Raw genomic sequence first — 15,528 nt, forward strand, 5'->3', positions numbered from 1 at the left:
GACGGCCATGGGGCCGTTCGGACGTGTTACAGGCACCCAGAGGGGCTCTCGGAGGTATGGGCGCCCACAGGACCCCCGCCCTCTGGGTTCGGAGAGTTATCTCAGGTATTTAGGTATTATTGAGGTATTTAGGTATTGAGTTATTGAGGTATTTAGGTAGTTAAGCAAGTCATGTGTCAACCTGGCTGGGTCACGGCAGGCGGCAGAGGCGGACGGTGCAGCGCAGGGAGCGCTCAAATCCCCGCTGCAGGGAGAGGGGCGAGAGGCGTAGATCTGCTCTCAGAGGGAGAAGTCACCTTAGGTGACGCGCGGGGGGGGGGGGGGGTAGGGGGGTGGAGGGGGAACAGGGGGACGTCCGGCCGCTTTAAAACCCAGTTGCTACCCAAACACAAGTAAACAGTGGGGCCGGCGCGGCGGGGCGGGCCAGGGAAGGGGCCGGGGGCGGTCCCGTCCCGTCGGGGCGGAGCGGTACAGCCCAGAGCGCGGGGCTGTGCGCGCCGCGGGGTGGGCCGGCGGCGGCGTCGGGCGGGCGGGGACAGCGCTCCACGCCACTCACCGCTGAAATGTGATGGACCGGGCAGGGGGCGGCTCAGACTCGCGCCGAGCATCGCCGGGGTCGAAGGCGGGAGGCTGCGGGCGGGAGGCTGCGGTCTATGCCGGGGACCCGGGACCCCGGGACCGTCAGAGCTCTCAGCCGCCTCCCAGCACTTCGCACCATGCTGGCCGCCGTCCCCGCTGTGGATCTAATGTTTCCGTGAAAGTGCCTCGGCGGCCGCCTCGGCTGTGCCCCGGCAGGAGCCGCCGGCTGCGGTCGGTAAGTGGCTTCTCCGGCCCGTCCCGCCTGCTGCCGTCGGCAGGAGCGGGGCGCGGGTCCGCGGCAGGGCTCCGGAAAAGCGTGACCCCTCTGCAGGGAGCGCGGTCCGCTGGGTTTACTTTCAGTTCGTAACTCCGCGGTGGTGGGGGAGCGGGTCCTGCCGCCGGCTGCGGGCGCGCTGGTGCGGGGCAGGCGGCGGTGCCTCCCGGAGCGCGTGTCCTTCGCGCGGAATTCCTTGCAGGGGGGGAGCCGGTCTGTGCGTGGACTGCGGCGCGGACCCGCGGCGAGCACCGGAGAAGCCCTGGGTCCGTGCAAATAACCGGGTTGCGCGGGCAGCGGCGGCTCCTGGAGGGGTTGGCGGACAGCAAAGGCGGCCCAGGGCCCAGGGACTGGCAGCAGCGCCCTTGGGGAGGTTGCGCAGGGTATCAGCAGCCGGGCCACGGGCCGGCGGCGGGCAGGTAGAGTGGAGAGCCCTGCCGGGGCACCGGGCTTAATTTAATTAAGCTCTCTGAGGGAAAGGGAAAAGGAAGTGCCAAGATTTAAGTAACATCCGTTTTTGGTTGACTTTCTCCCTCACACCTTATTAGAAATAGCCTTAAAATCCCCCACGAAGGCACTTTGGGGCCTTTTTATTAGGTTTTCATAAAGTGACCTCCCGGTACAAATAGTAATAGATGGACCGTGTGTCAGGCAACGGTGTAGTTTGAAAAGTTTCAGTGTTAAAATACGTATTTTGTGGCCGGGATAGCTTTTCGGACTTGGTTCTTTGACAAGAAAACGAGCGGCGTACAGTGATATCCCCACACAGCTATCGACCGCCACGGTCAAAGGCGAGCGTCCCCCCGCAGAAATGCTCTACCTGCCTTGATCACAGCTCCGAGACCTATCGCTCTGAGACCCGGCCTCGCCGGCCGGGCTGGGGCAGGAGCCGCCGTAGCAGTAGGTGAACAGTGATTTTATTGCCGCTGTGTCGGCTCCTGGCGGAAAGCGAAGAGGGACACACGCTACGACATCTTTAAAAATAAGTCTCTATATATAACCACCCCCTCTTCCCCCAACCACCAAAAAAGAAAAGAAATGGTCGCCATATGTAATAGGTCGAGTGGATATCCCTGTCCCCGGTCTCGAGACAATCGCAAACGAGTAAAACTGGGAGGGAGCAGAGGAAATCCCAGAGAACCGCGATTCAAGGCAAACGAAAACAGGGAGGGGGAACGCTGCCATTCACACCCTACTTTCTTCCCGCATTTTTCTCCCCCAGAGGGCCCATTCACAAATGGTGCCATGAACGGAGGAGAAATGGATTTTAAGGGAAATACCGAAAAGTCTCTTCCCGATGCCCGGTGCCAGCGGAGCGGCCCTAACCATGCGGCAGCGGCGAGGGCTGCGGGAGGCGGCGGCCGCCCTGAGGGACCGAGACAGTGATCCCAGGCGCGGGCTTTGCGCTCCGAGAGTTCCCTTCGTTTTGTTGTTGTTTGAAAAGGTGGGGTGTGTTTTAGGTTACTTTTTTGGGGAGACGGGGACTCTTGTTTAATTTGGAGACTCCGCGTTACCATCCCCTCCACCCAAATCCCAGGAGGTGCTGAGGCACCTCGGCCCTACCTCTTGTTTACAGGCCCGGGAGCGCCCGGCTCTTGCTCTAGCCGCTTTCATGGGTCGTGGTAGCCGCCCGGCTGCTTGAAGGGAACCCTCACCGAAAACAAGGAGAGGGCAGGAGCTTGCCCCCAGAGCCGCTGCCCCGCGGAGGGAGCGTGGCCACGGGGCGCCGCGGGGTTCTCCCGGCCGGCGGGAGGAGAGGGCCCGGTGGCTTCAGTCGAGCGGGCTGAGCGAAACCTTCTTCACACTCCGCTCGTTAGCTCCCGGCCCTGCCGACCTGCCCCCCGGAGGAGATCCCGACCGGGGAGCGGGGCTGTGCCCGCCCTTCGCGACCTTGCGGGACGGAGGTGGCGGCTGCGGGGCAGCGCCGGTCCGGGCAGACCTTGGCGGGCCGGGGAGGCAGCGGGGCCGGCCGCCTTCCTCGGGATCGCTGCGGCGGAGGCTTGGGTGGGAGGTGTGAGTGCGGGCAGCAGCTCCTGCTCTCTCTCTCTCGGTTATCTTGATAAATGAGTTGTTGAAGGAACAAAAATAAGCACCCGTGCCGGGATGAACGCGGAGGTTATTCTCCCCCCGCCGCCCGCCGGGCCCTCCTCGGCTCCCCGTGAGCACCCCACTCCTTCCCGGGGAGGCCCCAGCCAGGAGAGGTCGGAGTCGGGGCCTCTGCGCCCGCAGGAGCAGGGCCGAAGCAGGGCGCGACGGCGGGGGCCAGGTTGGCCGAGGGCAGAAGGGGGTGGCCACGGTTGTCCCCGCGGTGGGAGCAGCGATGGACTGTGGAGGGGATCGGAGCCGCCGCGGCCCCGTTCCGGGTGTATATTTTCACGATTCGTTTAATTTGAATCTGCGTCTCCTTCGGTTGGCTTGGCGGTGGGATTGCTCCTTTTAATTTAAATTTTGGATTCGTATTCCGGGAGTGATATTTTTAATTTTTTTTTTTTTTTTACGCTTTAGACTCTCCGGTCAAAGCTATCGCGCTGGTTGGGTCGGTGGCGGCCGCCGGGGCTACGGCAGGCGCTGGGCCCCCCCGGAGCCGTGCCCGGCTCCCCCCGGCCCCGCCGCTGCGTTCACCTCGGCCAAGGAGACCACGGTGCTCTCAGAAAGTTCCTTTACCCTCTTTTCTCCCTTTTCCCAGGATTTTCTCCCCGTGTCGAAAGCCCAGCAAAGGCACCAGCTGCACCGCCTGCCTGCACCCGCCCCGGGAAGATGGGAAGCAAGGCACTGCCAGCCCCCATCCCTCTGCACCCGTCCCTGCAACTCACCAATTACTCCTTCCTCCAGGCTGTGAACACCTTTCCCGCAACTGTGGACCAATTGCAAGGTCTGTATGGACTCAGCGCCGTGCAAACCATGCACATGAACCACTGGACATTGGGCTACCCCAATGTGCATGAAATTACCCGCTCCACCATCACGGAGATGGCAGCCGCCCAGGGCTTGGTGGATTCCCGCTTCACTTTCCCAGCACTCCCCTTTGCCACGCACCTCTTCCACCCCAAGCAAGGGGCCATCGCTCACGTCCTCCCGGCCTTGCACAAGGACAGGCCCCGCTTTGACTTTGCCAACCTGGCCGTGGCCGCCACGCAGGAGGACCCCCCCAAGGTGGGGGATCTCGCCAAGCTGAGCCCTGGACTGACCTCGCCCTTGTCGGGCATCAGCAAACTGTCCCCGGATAGGAAGCCCTCCCGCGGCCGCCTGCCCTCCAAGACGAAAAAGGAGTTCATCTGCAAGTTCTGCGGCAGGCACTTCACCAAGTCCTACAACCTCCTCATCCACGAGCGGACCCACACGGACGAGAGGCCCTACACCTGCGACATCTGCCACAAGGCTTTTCGGAGGCAGGACCACCTGCGGGACCACCGGTGAGGGGCCGCCGCCGCGGGGCGGGGGCCGGGCCAGGGCTGTGGGGGAGCCGCTCGGTGGGGCGGGGGGGAGGCTGAAGTGCTCCGGAATGAGCCGGGAAGGCAGCAGGAGAAAACCCCGCTCAGACTCCGCGGAGCCAAAACCTGTTCTCGGCGTGGGACAGGCACCCGCACTGTGGGGCTGCGGTCACCTCCCCTGTTTTGCTTTTGGGAGGCGTGGAAGGAGGCCGGGGTACAGGTGGGCCCATTTCCGCACCCCGCGGCCGATCAGCGTTGCCTTCGAGGAGAGCATGCTGGGGTCCAGCCGGCGGAGCCGAAGCTGTCCCGTCTGTCACCAGAGAGTGCGAACACACCTCGATACAAATTACTGCGACTTTTTTAACCTATAGAGGAGTTCAGCCATGAACAGGGTTATACAGGAAAGGGAAAGGGGAAAGTACAGGGCGGGCGCTTGAGGGGAGCCGGGTTTGGGGGAGCGGGGCCCGGGGACGGGTGGGCTCCGCGCTCCCGGCACTGCTGCTCACTCCTCGGGTTGCATTTCAGGTACATCCATTCCAAAGAGAAACCCTTCAAGTGCCAGGAGTGCGGGAAGGGCTTCTGCCAATCCAGGACCCTGGCGGTCCACAAAACCCTACACATGCAGGTGAGCCCGGCGCTCCCCGGCCTCCTCCGCGGGGTTCCGCCTGCGCGTAGCCGCCTCGCAGGGGCTGCGGCGGTCGGGGGACGGGGCTCCGGCGCGGAGGGAAGCCGGGGGGCTGCACGGCTCAGTGCTCCCCCGGGGACGGGAAGCAGCCTGCGGATACCTCCGCGACTGCGGGAGACCCGCGGGAAAACGGCAGCCGTGGGCTTAAAGCTGTCGGGGACGCGGTTGGCAGCGGGAAGCGAGCCCCGGGTTTCGTTTTGCCCACGCCACTGTTTTGAGGCGATTTTCGTTGTTCGGCGGCGCGGGGCAGCGCGGAGCGGTGTGGAGCGTAATGCCCTGCCGGCGGTCCTGCCACGGGAGCCCCGGGGCGGGCGCACGGTGCGGCGGCTCCTTCCTGTGCCCCCCCCGGAGCGCGGAATGCCACAAATCGATATCTATGAAGTACCACTTGGGGGGCAGGAGGTGGCTGCGCTCGCTCGTGTCCGATCCCGATATTTCAAATTGTGCGTTGCGATAAGAAAAAAGTGCAGTGATAACTTGCAACCAGGTAGTTTGTGAAGGATTAATCCTTTGCTTGCTTCAAATCTGAACAGGAATCTCCACACAAATGCCCCACATGTGGAAGAACCTTTAATCAAAGAAGTAACCTGAAAACTCACCTTCTTACCCATACAGACATCAAGCCCTACAACTGTGAGCAGTGCGGCAAAGTGTTCAGGCGAAACTGTGATCTACGGCGGCACAGTCTAACTCACACCCCGCGGCAGGACTTCTAAAGCAGCCAGGGACCCGCGCCGGCAGCTCCACCTGCCCGTTGTATTCAAGGACTGTGTTGTAGGATCTCCCAGGCGCACACACTCACACACACGAAGGCACACAGGCACGCTCGGGGCCAAGCTTTCCTACCACACGTCTGCGAAACTCATTTAGAGAGTGCGGACTGCAGGATCGGGCCCCTCTCCAACCCACACCCAGGCGTAACGCTTCGTCGTCTTGTAGATACTCGCGGCTCATTTTAGAGCTCTGTACAGAAAGCGGTTTTCTTCGTTTGTTTTATATCGTTGTGTCAGATGCACATCAAAAACAAATCGGGGAGGCAAAGTATCCCTTAAAAGTGTATTTCAAAATAAACCCTTTTTCTTTTTCCAAATACCTCCTGCCTTGTTGTATTATTCTCTGAACATTCAGGCTTTTTTTCCCTGCTGTGTCAGTGCGATGGTAAAAGCATACTGAATACATTTCCTATCCGGGTGATTGTATTGTCACAACAATTTTGGTGTTTGCTTTTGTTTGGCCTGTTTCACTGTCGCTGTTGTGTTATCTATTGTTTAGTAAAATGAAAGTGCCGGATTTGGGAGTTTATAGCTCTATTACTTAATAGTATGAATGTCTAAATATTAACTTCTGTATTTTTTTTTTATTTTCCCGAGTGATATATATATATATATTTTTAAGAAGAGAAAGAAAGAAATACTTGCAAATAAACACATCTTAGGAAATAATGCACAGAGCCGTTCTTATGCCAAAGCGGCTTATTAGTAACTTATTTGCAATCAGCCCATACATTGTAAAAGTCATCCCTTTCTCGGAGATTGCAGCAGGCAGCCTCCTCCTGCCAGTAGACTTTGGACACGGGTAATTCACCCGCGTAGATAGGGACTTTATCCCGCAGAAGACAATTCTTTCCTGACAGCTCTGGAAGCAAACAGCGAGGCCCAATTACCGCCCCGGGGCACATCAGTGGGCTCCGCACAGAGCTGAGCCGCCCCCCCCCCCCCCGATCTCCCCATTCGCGCTGCCGATCACGGGTCATCTTCGGGGGGCAGACGAGGAGAGGGGCTGCTCTCCCCTCTCGGGACACGCTCGCCAAGCCGTGCTTCACCCCCCCCGCCCCCCCCCCCCGTCCTTCCTTTGCCACCTCTGTAAGCCCCAGCTGTACTGCATCGGGGTGACTCTGGGCTGCCCGGCATGCCCACCCCATGGGATGCATGCTCAGAGCCTGCATCCAGTACGCGGATAGCCCCAGGTCTCCCCTTCCTTGCCACCCTTGTGAGCCCCTCACCGATGCCTCTGGTCCCCTCCGGGAAGGCTTGGTACCAGCCCTGGGGCATTTTTCCTGATGTGTTGCAAGGTGTCTTGGATAGGCAATTCCTTCTCTGCCTTCCCACTGCTCTTGTCAGCCCCAGCACCCTCCCTGAATTGTCTTGGGTAGTTTGGAAAGTTCTTCGCCAGGCTGGGGACACTCATCTTGCTCTTATCCTCTCCCAGACTATGAAGAGATATCTCCCCCACTCCAGGCTCAGGGATCCCTGTCGGGGGGAAGTGATCCCTTTGCACTAAGTGGGGAGGGTTCCCACCATGGATGGTGCTGGGACTCTGGGATAGTCCCGCTCCGGCACAGTCCAGGGGGGTCACAAGTCCCAACAAGCTCACGGGGAGCAGATGCTGACAGAGCTTGGGTGGCTGTGGTGACCCATCTCCAACAGCCCTCGCTGGTCCTGCAGCAGGGAACTGCACTGCCTGCACCCTATTGGTGAGTAGCAAGTCAAGACCGCCAGCGCCTGTGCTGCAGTCAGGCTCTCAGTGCAGAAAGGACTGCATTTTCTGCCTGTGGCTGCTTGTTATCTGCCTGCTGCCTCCACAGAGGGCTGCCATGCCCACTCCAGGGCCAGCATCAGGATCTCTGGGGTAGCCCTGCTCTGCCCCAGGCAGAAGCAGCCAGGTGAGTTCTAACCGATGTGGCAGTCTCAAACTCAGCCAAAATTTAGCAGTTAGCCAAGGCCTACCTCCCCATCTGCTCCTGTCCAGCAAGATGGGGAGGGAAAAAGTTTCTGCAGCCAGAAATTCTGGTTTGCTGGCTGAAGAACAGCCTTCCTAGTCAAAGTTTATTTAAGGGCCACCTGCTCGCTTCCGTTTCACACCCCTGTGAGTTGCACCCCTTCCCTGCCTGGGGTGCTGCATGCCTGGCACTGCCTGCCCCCCGTGCTGGCAGCCCTTGTCCTCTCTCTCCAAACTGCTCCTCTCTCCGTATTGCTCTTCTCCAAATCTCTCTCTACAGGCATCTCTCACTCCCTTTCCGTTCCATCTATCCAGTATCTGATTTCATTCTGATTTGTCTATTCCCACTGCATTCCTGTTCTCCTAGTAGGTTATTTCCTCTCGGTTTCTCTATCCTTATTGTTCTCTGAGTTCCTGTCCCCAGGCCCTTTTGCATCTCCAAGAATGCACGTCAAGGCTGGGATAACTCCATTCAAGTAAACACCCCTGTCAGGATACATATGGGCTTAGTCCGCTTCTCCTAGGCCAAGTTCTATGTGCAGTTTAGAAAGAGCTTAATCAGATGAACGATATCAAAGGATGAAATTAAAATGATTGCGTATAGCTAAGGTTTGATTTAATTGTTTGGGGTTGCTTGTTTAATAAGCTTCCCCCCTGAGCAGACACAGACTGCAAATCTTCTGAGGATTTCCTAAGCTCAGCGGCCAGAATGAAGCCCAAACTGCTGAGGAGGTGCAGTGACAAGTATCGCTGCAGTTGGTCCCTGGACTAGTTTTTAAAGTTAAACCGGTAGCTACCATCTTAAAACGTCAGAGGATGATTTAGTATTTCTCTTTGCTATCTATACACTTGCCTATGGCACTGACACGCTCCATTCACTTTTAAAAAGCTCATCTCTCCCTGGGAAATTTCAGAGGCAGCTATAAATAACATGTTAAAATACACATATGTTTCGTTGGTTTTAGACCTGTTGGGAACAGAAACAAGCTCTGTAAAGCTGTCTTTTGGGCAGGGCTAGGGCTTTTATAGCCGTAAAGTGCCATCCTGACTTTCACAACACAAACACTAAACACACTAATGTTCCTGTGACTGCCGTTTCTGTTTGTGTGAAGTATCCTACTTCCCTTTGGAGCTCAGTCCGGAACACAGCGCACAGCTATGCCCTTCTGCAGTTTCCTGGAGCTTCCCAAACCACCTGCCACCCCCTTCCCCGTGCTCTTCTCTCTGCCATTGCCCCTTCCTTTTCAGCACTGATTCTTCCCTCCTGCGCTGTCAGTGTTGTGCACCTTTTCCTGTGTTAAAGGCAGCAGCTGCAGTGGGGGAGCAGTGAGAGGGACTAGCTGTGCTACATACCAGGGATGAATGTACCAGGGAGAAAACCCATCAGATAATAAGATACGATGTGGCCATAATCTCCATTCTGGGGGCAAATCAGTTTTGAATATTATAGTCCTTTCAGTAATATCTGAAAACCGAGCTCTTTGTACATCAGTTGCTGGAATGGATGCTGTCCACAGCCGATGGTGGAGCAGCTCAGCCCAGCTATGTGTGCATAATGCTTTCCTATGACGGCATCTATTACACAGCAACAGCACGCCATGCCATTACAGACCAGGACAGATTATTCCCAATGCCAGCACAGCTTTGCTGGCAAAGCCCAACTTTGTACCTGTACCACCTCAGAAACAGGCACAGTCTGGATCTAACTGGAAAACAGACCAGCAGCAGCCCAGGAATGCGGCATGGTCATGTCTGGCTGGGGCTAAAGGCCGGTGCTGAGGGTTCCACTATTTGAGCCACTTGAGTAAATCAAGTGAAAAAAACTTAGTTATTGAACTCTCCCTCCTTCCTTTTCCCTCTTCCTTCTCACTACTCTACTTCTGTGTGGCTGCTCCAGGAGCTCTTTCTCTCACCTCACCCTCATTCTGCACTGTACCCTGATCCCTGCCTAGTGCCACCTCCATCTTGTTCCTAACTTTTTTTCTTGTTTCTTTTTTGCCTTCCCGTGTCTCACCCTGTGTTTCAACCTCTCTTTTCCTAAGCAAATTCCCTCAGTCAGACTTCTTCATTCCCTCTTTTTGAATCAATTTCCCAGCTTCCTCTAGTTGCCTCAATCTGTCCTGTAGCCCCCCGCCCATATGGGCTCTTCTCTCATCACTGACCCAGAGCTCATTTTCCATGCCGGTCCTTCCTTGCTGTCTCCATTAATCAATGCCACATCCACGTGGCACTCAGGAGGCATCAGTGCAAGTGCCATAGATGTATTCAGACCATTTTAAGCATGCTGGGTCTGGCACAAAGCCAGCAGAGTGATCCCAAGGAGACCAGGATCGGCAGTGCAGGCAGCTGGCAGCAGCCTTGGCTGCTTAGGATGCGAGTGCTGCTGGCAGCAGCACTGCAGCTGCCAGATTTCGTGGCCCTCATGGAGGTCAAGAGGAGCCAGCGGTTTCAGGTGAATGACAGAAGCAATGCAGTGACCCCAAAATCTCTAGACTGAGTTTGCAGTGGGTCAGCCAAGTGGTACTGCTGGCTCAGAGCCTCCGATCACTCCATTCCCCATAACTAGAGACAGTCCTTCATGTGTAGAAGAGTGACTTGGTTTACCAAACTATATTACACAAGGATCTGGACATATGTTGCTTTTATTTTAATATTGTACTGTGTTTTTAGCTTATATTTCTCTCCTCACAGCATCTCTTTTCCTCCTTACTTATGGAAGCTTTTATTACTCCTTTTTCTTACTTATAACAGTGTAACGATGGCAAAAATAGTGCAACTACTAACAAAAAAAGTATTTTTTAATTAAGTTACTAAAAAGGAAAACTTAGATTTCAAAATACTTACCTACATTCAAAATAAAGACATCATGCCTGCATCAAACATCAATTTTAATCTCTATTGTTGAAAATCCAGATGCAGCTGTTTGTGAAACTTTTTCTAGAAGCTTCTAGTCTACCAAACAAGAGATGCAAAAATATCTACACTGAGAACACTAGACACCTTTTCTAAATCTGCAGAATTAAGGCAACAGAAGCGCAGATGCTTCCCCCCCTTTGAGCCTCCCTCACAAGACTGAGCACCCTTTCCCAGAAGTGACTTTCAAACACTACCACAGGACTTTATGATGAGTGGAACGGGACCTGATAGCACTTAATCCCAGGCACAGTGGCCTCACGCCTTCACCCCACACAGGCAGGCTGGAGCAGAGCATGGCTGCCTTTCCTGAGAAGGCTTCTTCCTCTGCCAGCACTGGGGCAAAACTTTGCAGTGCAGATTTACTTTAAAAACTTATCTTAAAATTGACCGATGCAGAAAACACCAAGCTCAGCCTGAGGTGAGCAGGCTACGCAGCAGGGCCCTGCCAGGGCGGCTGTACCAGTAGGGAGTACAAACAGGCTGAGTACCCAGCCCTCATGCAGTCAGGGGTATAGACAGACACATGGGCTACATGGCCTCACAGGGCTGGTTTGAATTTTTGGGAGCTGGGGGAGCACCCTCACAAGCTGCCCTCCATCAGGCTGCAGTGAAAGGGCATTGGGGAGGGTGCTGGGCAGTCCCTGGACCGCTCCAGAACAGCCAAGCAAATCTCCAGGCCTTTGGGGTCCATCTGCCACCAGCATCTTCTCAGTAGGAAAAGGGGAGCAGCAGGACTTTTGCTTCCCTGAAATTCTTGTAGGATCCAGAGAGTGGCTCCATCGCCTCACAGGGCTGAGGGCTGTGGCTGGGAGAAGAGTACAAAACCCGGCGCTTTTGGCTGTACCTTTATAGAAATCTCCCAGAACTCTGGCTTTGAAAGGAGCAAACTTCACCTCCCTGTGCAGATGAGCACAAACCTGCCGGCGCAGGCAGCACTGGTGGTGCCTTGCCATAGGCAATGCTGAGAGACTCCTACTCCTCAGGCAGCGCCTTGACCTGCGGCAACCTTGCTGCATGCTTGTGAGGGATCTCTTGCATGCTAGGGCATTTTGGACACCCGTCCGTTCGTCTGGGGAAGTAGATTGATTGATGGCTTTTCTTTTTTCAAGTGTAAAAGGAAGTAAAAACTTTATTTCTTTCTTCCTCAGAGATTATTTATGAGACGTTGTCTCAGATACTGCCAGCTGATATCCTTTGGCGTCACTACCACTCAGTGCACTGAAGATGCCTCAAGGTGTGTCAGTCGTGCTTCACGTCGGCGTGCCTTGATGTATCTCTTTGGCTGGGATTGAAAGGTACAGTTTCTAAATCTCCCAGTGACCCATTTTGCATGGATCACTGATATGCTAGAATGTAGCTGCTCCTTCCCATCGTGTTAGTGCAAGTTTGCCCGTGTTCAAAGCAGCCTGTGCTCCACGTGCCACACAGAGCACACAGGGGAGCTTGCATTTGAGTATCTGGGTGAAATGGGCATGGCTGCTCACCCACAAGTAACTTCTATAAGTTACATGCTTTAGGTACTTTCATTGCTGTATCACGGTTCTTTTATTTAAACTCTGTAAATTCGTTGGCTTGATAAACAGGCAGGCAGCTGGACTACATCCTTGTGGGGCTTGCAGTCAGGAAGCATAGTGAATGCTCCCAGACTGCGGAGGCACCATCTCCTCTCCAGTCCCATGCCACCCCCCAGGCTAAGCTGGGCAGCAACGCTCAGCACTCAGTGCGTCAGCAGGAAAAGGACCAAAGCGCCTGTGAGGGAGCAGCTCAGCACCACCCATGGTCACAGGCTGCCTGCTGCAGTGCCCTTGAAGCCAGTCCTGGGGACGGCCCTAATGAATACTTCCAGCACAACCCTGTGTCTCCCCATGCTGTGCCAGCTGCGTGCTGCCCTGTCTGCCTGTGTGCTGGGCTGGCCAGGAGGGTGGCGGGAAGGAAAACCCTTGGGGTTTTGCCTGGAGGCCCAGCTGTGATGGCAGATGGGATTCATGGGCAGCTCAGCCCCAGGCATGCTCAGGCTGCCTGTGAGGGCAATGCAAACGCAGTGCACCTGCCTGCAGGGCGCCCTGGCCTTCAGAGCCCTTTCAAGGCTGCCTGGCTGGGGTACAATATAAACCTGGCCCTGAGTTAGTCCAGGAGCTGGTTCTGCTGGTGTGAGTCATTTAACCACACAAGCACCCCATGACTCTGATTCTCATTTCCACGTTGTGGCCTCCTTCTCCCACTCCACAGTAGAAATGGTGGTCTGATCCTGTCCTGAAGCTGCATGGGCATGGACCACATCAGAGAAATGTTAGGAAAACAAGGAAGCCTGCAAGGGGATTTCAACTACATAGATGGCAGAATGGGTCTGGGTGAATGGGTCAGATCCTCTCCATCTTCTTTTGGCATGCACCCATTATCCTCTAGTTTTATTTCATCGAAAAGTGGGTCTTGAAGTTAATGCTGCGTTAAGAGGCATGTGGCAGCTCATACCATCACATGTTGTGTTCTTGCCAAGCTACAACCATATCTTTGTCATGATTCATATTTTCAAACTCTCAGTAAGAAAAAATTACCTAACAGTTTTGCAGTGGCTCGGCTGGGGGCAGCTCACATCCCTCTGAGCCTCGTTTGCCTGCTTAAAGCAAAACAGGAATTGTAGACATGAAAAGTTTTTAATGAAAAATTAGACTGTGATGTAGCCACACAGTTCTGTCCTTTCCAGGGGGCACAACAGGCTCAGTTCCCTAAAACCATCCAGTCAGTCCAAATGAGCTGGGATTACATCAGTGGAGTGAGGGCTTAGGTGGGGACGTTGCTGCCTTTGCCCAAGTCTAGCCCTACTAACATTTGTTTTTAACTTCACAGGGTTTTTCAACTGGGAAGTGAGGATGCAGGCAGATGAACAAGTTACTGCAGGGAAAACAGGGGGTGTGAAAATTTAGCATCTCAGCTACTGCCAAGAAACTGCTCTTATGTGTTCTTTAACCCCCTCATAAACACAAATTCACTTCCCCTCTCCCACAAGGGATGAGATATCTGACTTTTGCTCCAAGGTACTGCAGGGAGAGTGCCCATGGGCACGTGCCACTAAAGAGCACGAGAGCTTCCCTGCTCAAAAGCCTTTGCCCCACAGTCCATTGCAGGCAGCAACTTGGCTTGACTGAAATTCTTCAGGTTTCAGCAACAGGAAATTGCAGATGAGAGAATGCACTGTAAAGCTCACTTCCACAGTTTCAGTTGCAAGCTGTGAAAAGTAGCAGCTCCCCAAGCTCTCAGCTTTAACACTGCTATTGATACTGTTTTTTCTAATAGCACTGAGATCAACAGAGGATCGAGGCCTTGTTGTAGCAGACAACTTTCCAATGACACTTAAGAAACCCCATTCCAACTGTCACATGGCTTGCTGTCTAAGCATCCTAGCAAACCCTCAATCACACTACAGTGCTCCAGCCACAAGAAAGAGGGTTAGGAAGGTGACTTTATTTTAAGACATAATTTTGAGGTTTTTTTTCTGCCAGGCAGCAGCAGAGGTGCCCTGAAATTCTCCTCATGGCAATGATAGTTGCTATTCAGGGGCCATGAGAGGACAAATTTAGAGAAGAGATTCAGAGCAGCCCTGCGGAGAAGGACTTGGGGGTGCTGGTTGATCAGAAAATGAACATGAGCTGGCAGTGTGCGCTTGTAGCCCAGAAAGCCAACCATATCCTGGGCTGCATCAAAAGGAGTATGACCAGCAGGTCGAAGGAGATGATCCTGCCCCTTTATTCTGCTCTCGTGAGACCTCACTTGGAGTATTGTGTGCAGTTCTGGTGTCCTCAACATGAAAAGGACATGGAACTGTTGCAACAAGTCCAGAGGAGGGCCACGAGGATGATCAGGGGACTGGAGCACCTCCTGTATGAAGACAAGCTGAGAAAGTTGGGGCTGTTCAGCCTGGAGAAGAGAAGGCTGCGTGGAGACCTCATAGCAGCCTTCCAGGATCTGAAGGGGGCCTATAGGGATGCTGGAGGTGGACTCTTCATTAGGGACTGTAGTGATAGGATAAGGGGTAATGGGTTAAAACTTAAACAGGGGAAGTTTAGATTGGGTATAAGGAGGAAATTCTTTCCTGTTAGGGTGGTGAGGCACTGGAATAGGTTGTCCAGGGAGGTTGTGAATGCTTCATCCCTGGCAGTGTTCAAGGCCAGGTTGGATGAGGCCTTGGGTAATATGGTTTAGAGTGAGGTGTCCCTGCCCATGGCAGGGGGGTTGGAACTTCATGGTCTTAAGGTCCTTTCCAACCCTAACTATTCTATGATTCTATGATTCTATGAAACTTCAACCAGTACATTATTGTTTCTCTCTGGGGAGTCGCAGGGACTATTCTCAAACAGGTTTGCTTTGGAGCTCTGGTGGGGAGAAGATCCCTTCCCCAAAATTGTGTGGGCTCTGTAAACTGCCATTTAGGCATTTAGAGAACTTAATACCACTCTGGTTTTAATTCAGGCAGTGTGTGGTAGTACAAAGATAGGTCAAGATGGTTGAATGCACTCCCAGGACTCCCTGCAGCAATAGAGCCTGAGAAGTGTTCTCCCTCAAAGCAGGCAGGAGAGAGCTGGGCACATGGCTGGGAGGACCAAGGTTGGCTGGTTTCTGCCCCATGGTGAAGCAAGGGAACCTTCCTGCCCTCTGCGGACAATAGGACCCGTCCTGGGAGCGAACTGCTTTCAATGTGGGGCTCTCCATCTTGATCCAGTTTGAATGGGTCAAGACATGTTGAGACATGCTCTTTCAATATGCTGCATTTTATTAAAAACAAAGTAGCTGGTGGCCAGATTGTAAAACTAGGTGGGCCTCATTTGTCTGTCCCTACTGTAAGCCAATGAAACCTTCAACATATCCAAACTCCCACCTTTTTACCCATTTGAATGAAAAAACATCACTAATAAAAGAAAATGACTCAC

At 54.4% G+C, this 15,528-nt stretch overlaps 1 protein-coding gene across 2 annotated transcripts; it reads left to right on the forward strand.

Moving 5' to 3' along the window:
- Positions 1-493: 493 nt before the first annotated feature.
- Positions 494-6,061, forward strand: OSR2 (odd-skipped related transciption factor 2). Of its 2 annotated transcripts, none has more exons than XM_061373211.1 (4): positions 494-814; positions 3,540-4,266; positions 4,810-4,909; positions 5,503-6,061. In XM_061373211.1, exons 2-4 carry the CDS (start codon positions 3,611-3,613, stop codon positions 5,683-5,685), a joined length of 939 nt encoding a protein of 312 aa, XP_061229195.1. In that variant the 5' UTR covers positions 494-814; positions 3,540-3,610; the 3' UTR covers positions 5,686-6,061. The 2 variants fall into 2 exon arrangements, with proteins under 2 accessions (XP_061229195.1, XP_061229196.1); XM_061373212.1 differs by having other exon boundaries at positions 495-814; positions 5,585-6,061.
- Positions 6,062-15,528: the final 9,467 nt, after the last annotated feature.

This window comes from Neopsephotus bourkii, unplaced genomic scaffold (genome assembly GCF_033783945.1).
Source record: "Neopsephotus bourkii isolate Nb327-2 ecotype Australia unplaced genomic scaffold, CSIRO-AGI_Nbou_v1 NB_1630, whole genome shotgun sequence".
In the NCBI taxonomy this organism is placed as follows: Eukaryota; Metazoa; Chordata; class Aves; order Psittaciformes; family Psittacidae; genus Neopsephotus; species Neopsephotus bourkii.

Coding starts and splice junctions, on each gene's coding strand:
- OSR2 (XM_061373211.1), top strand. CDS start 3,611: ATGGGAAGCAAGGCACTGCCAGCCCCCATCCCTCTGCACCCGTCCCTG. Junction 4,267..4,809: donor GACCACCTGCGGGACCACCG/GTGAGGGGCCGC, acceptor GTTGCATTTCAG/GTACATCCATTCCAAAGAGA. Junction 4,910..5,502: donor ACAAAACCCTACACATGCAG/GTGAGCCCGGCG, acceptor AAATCTGAACAG/GAATCTCCACACAAATGCCC.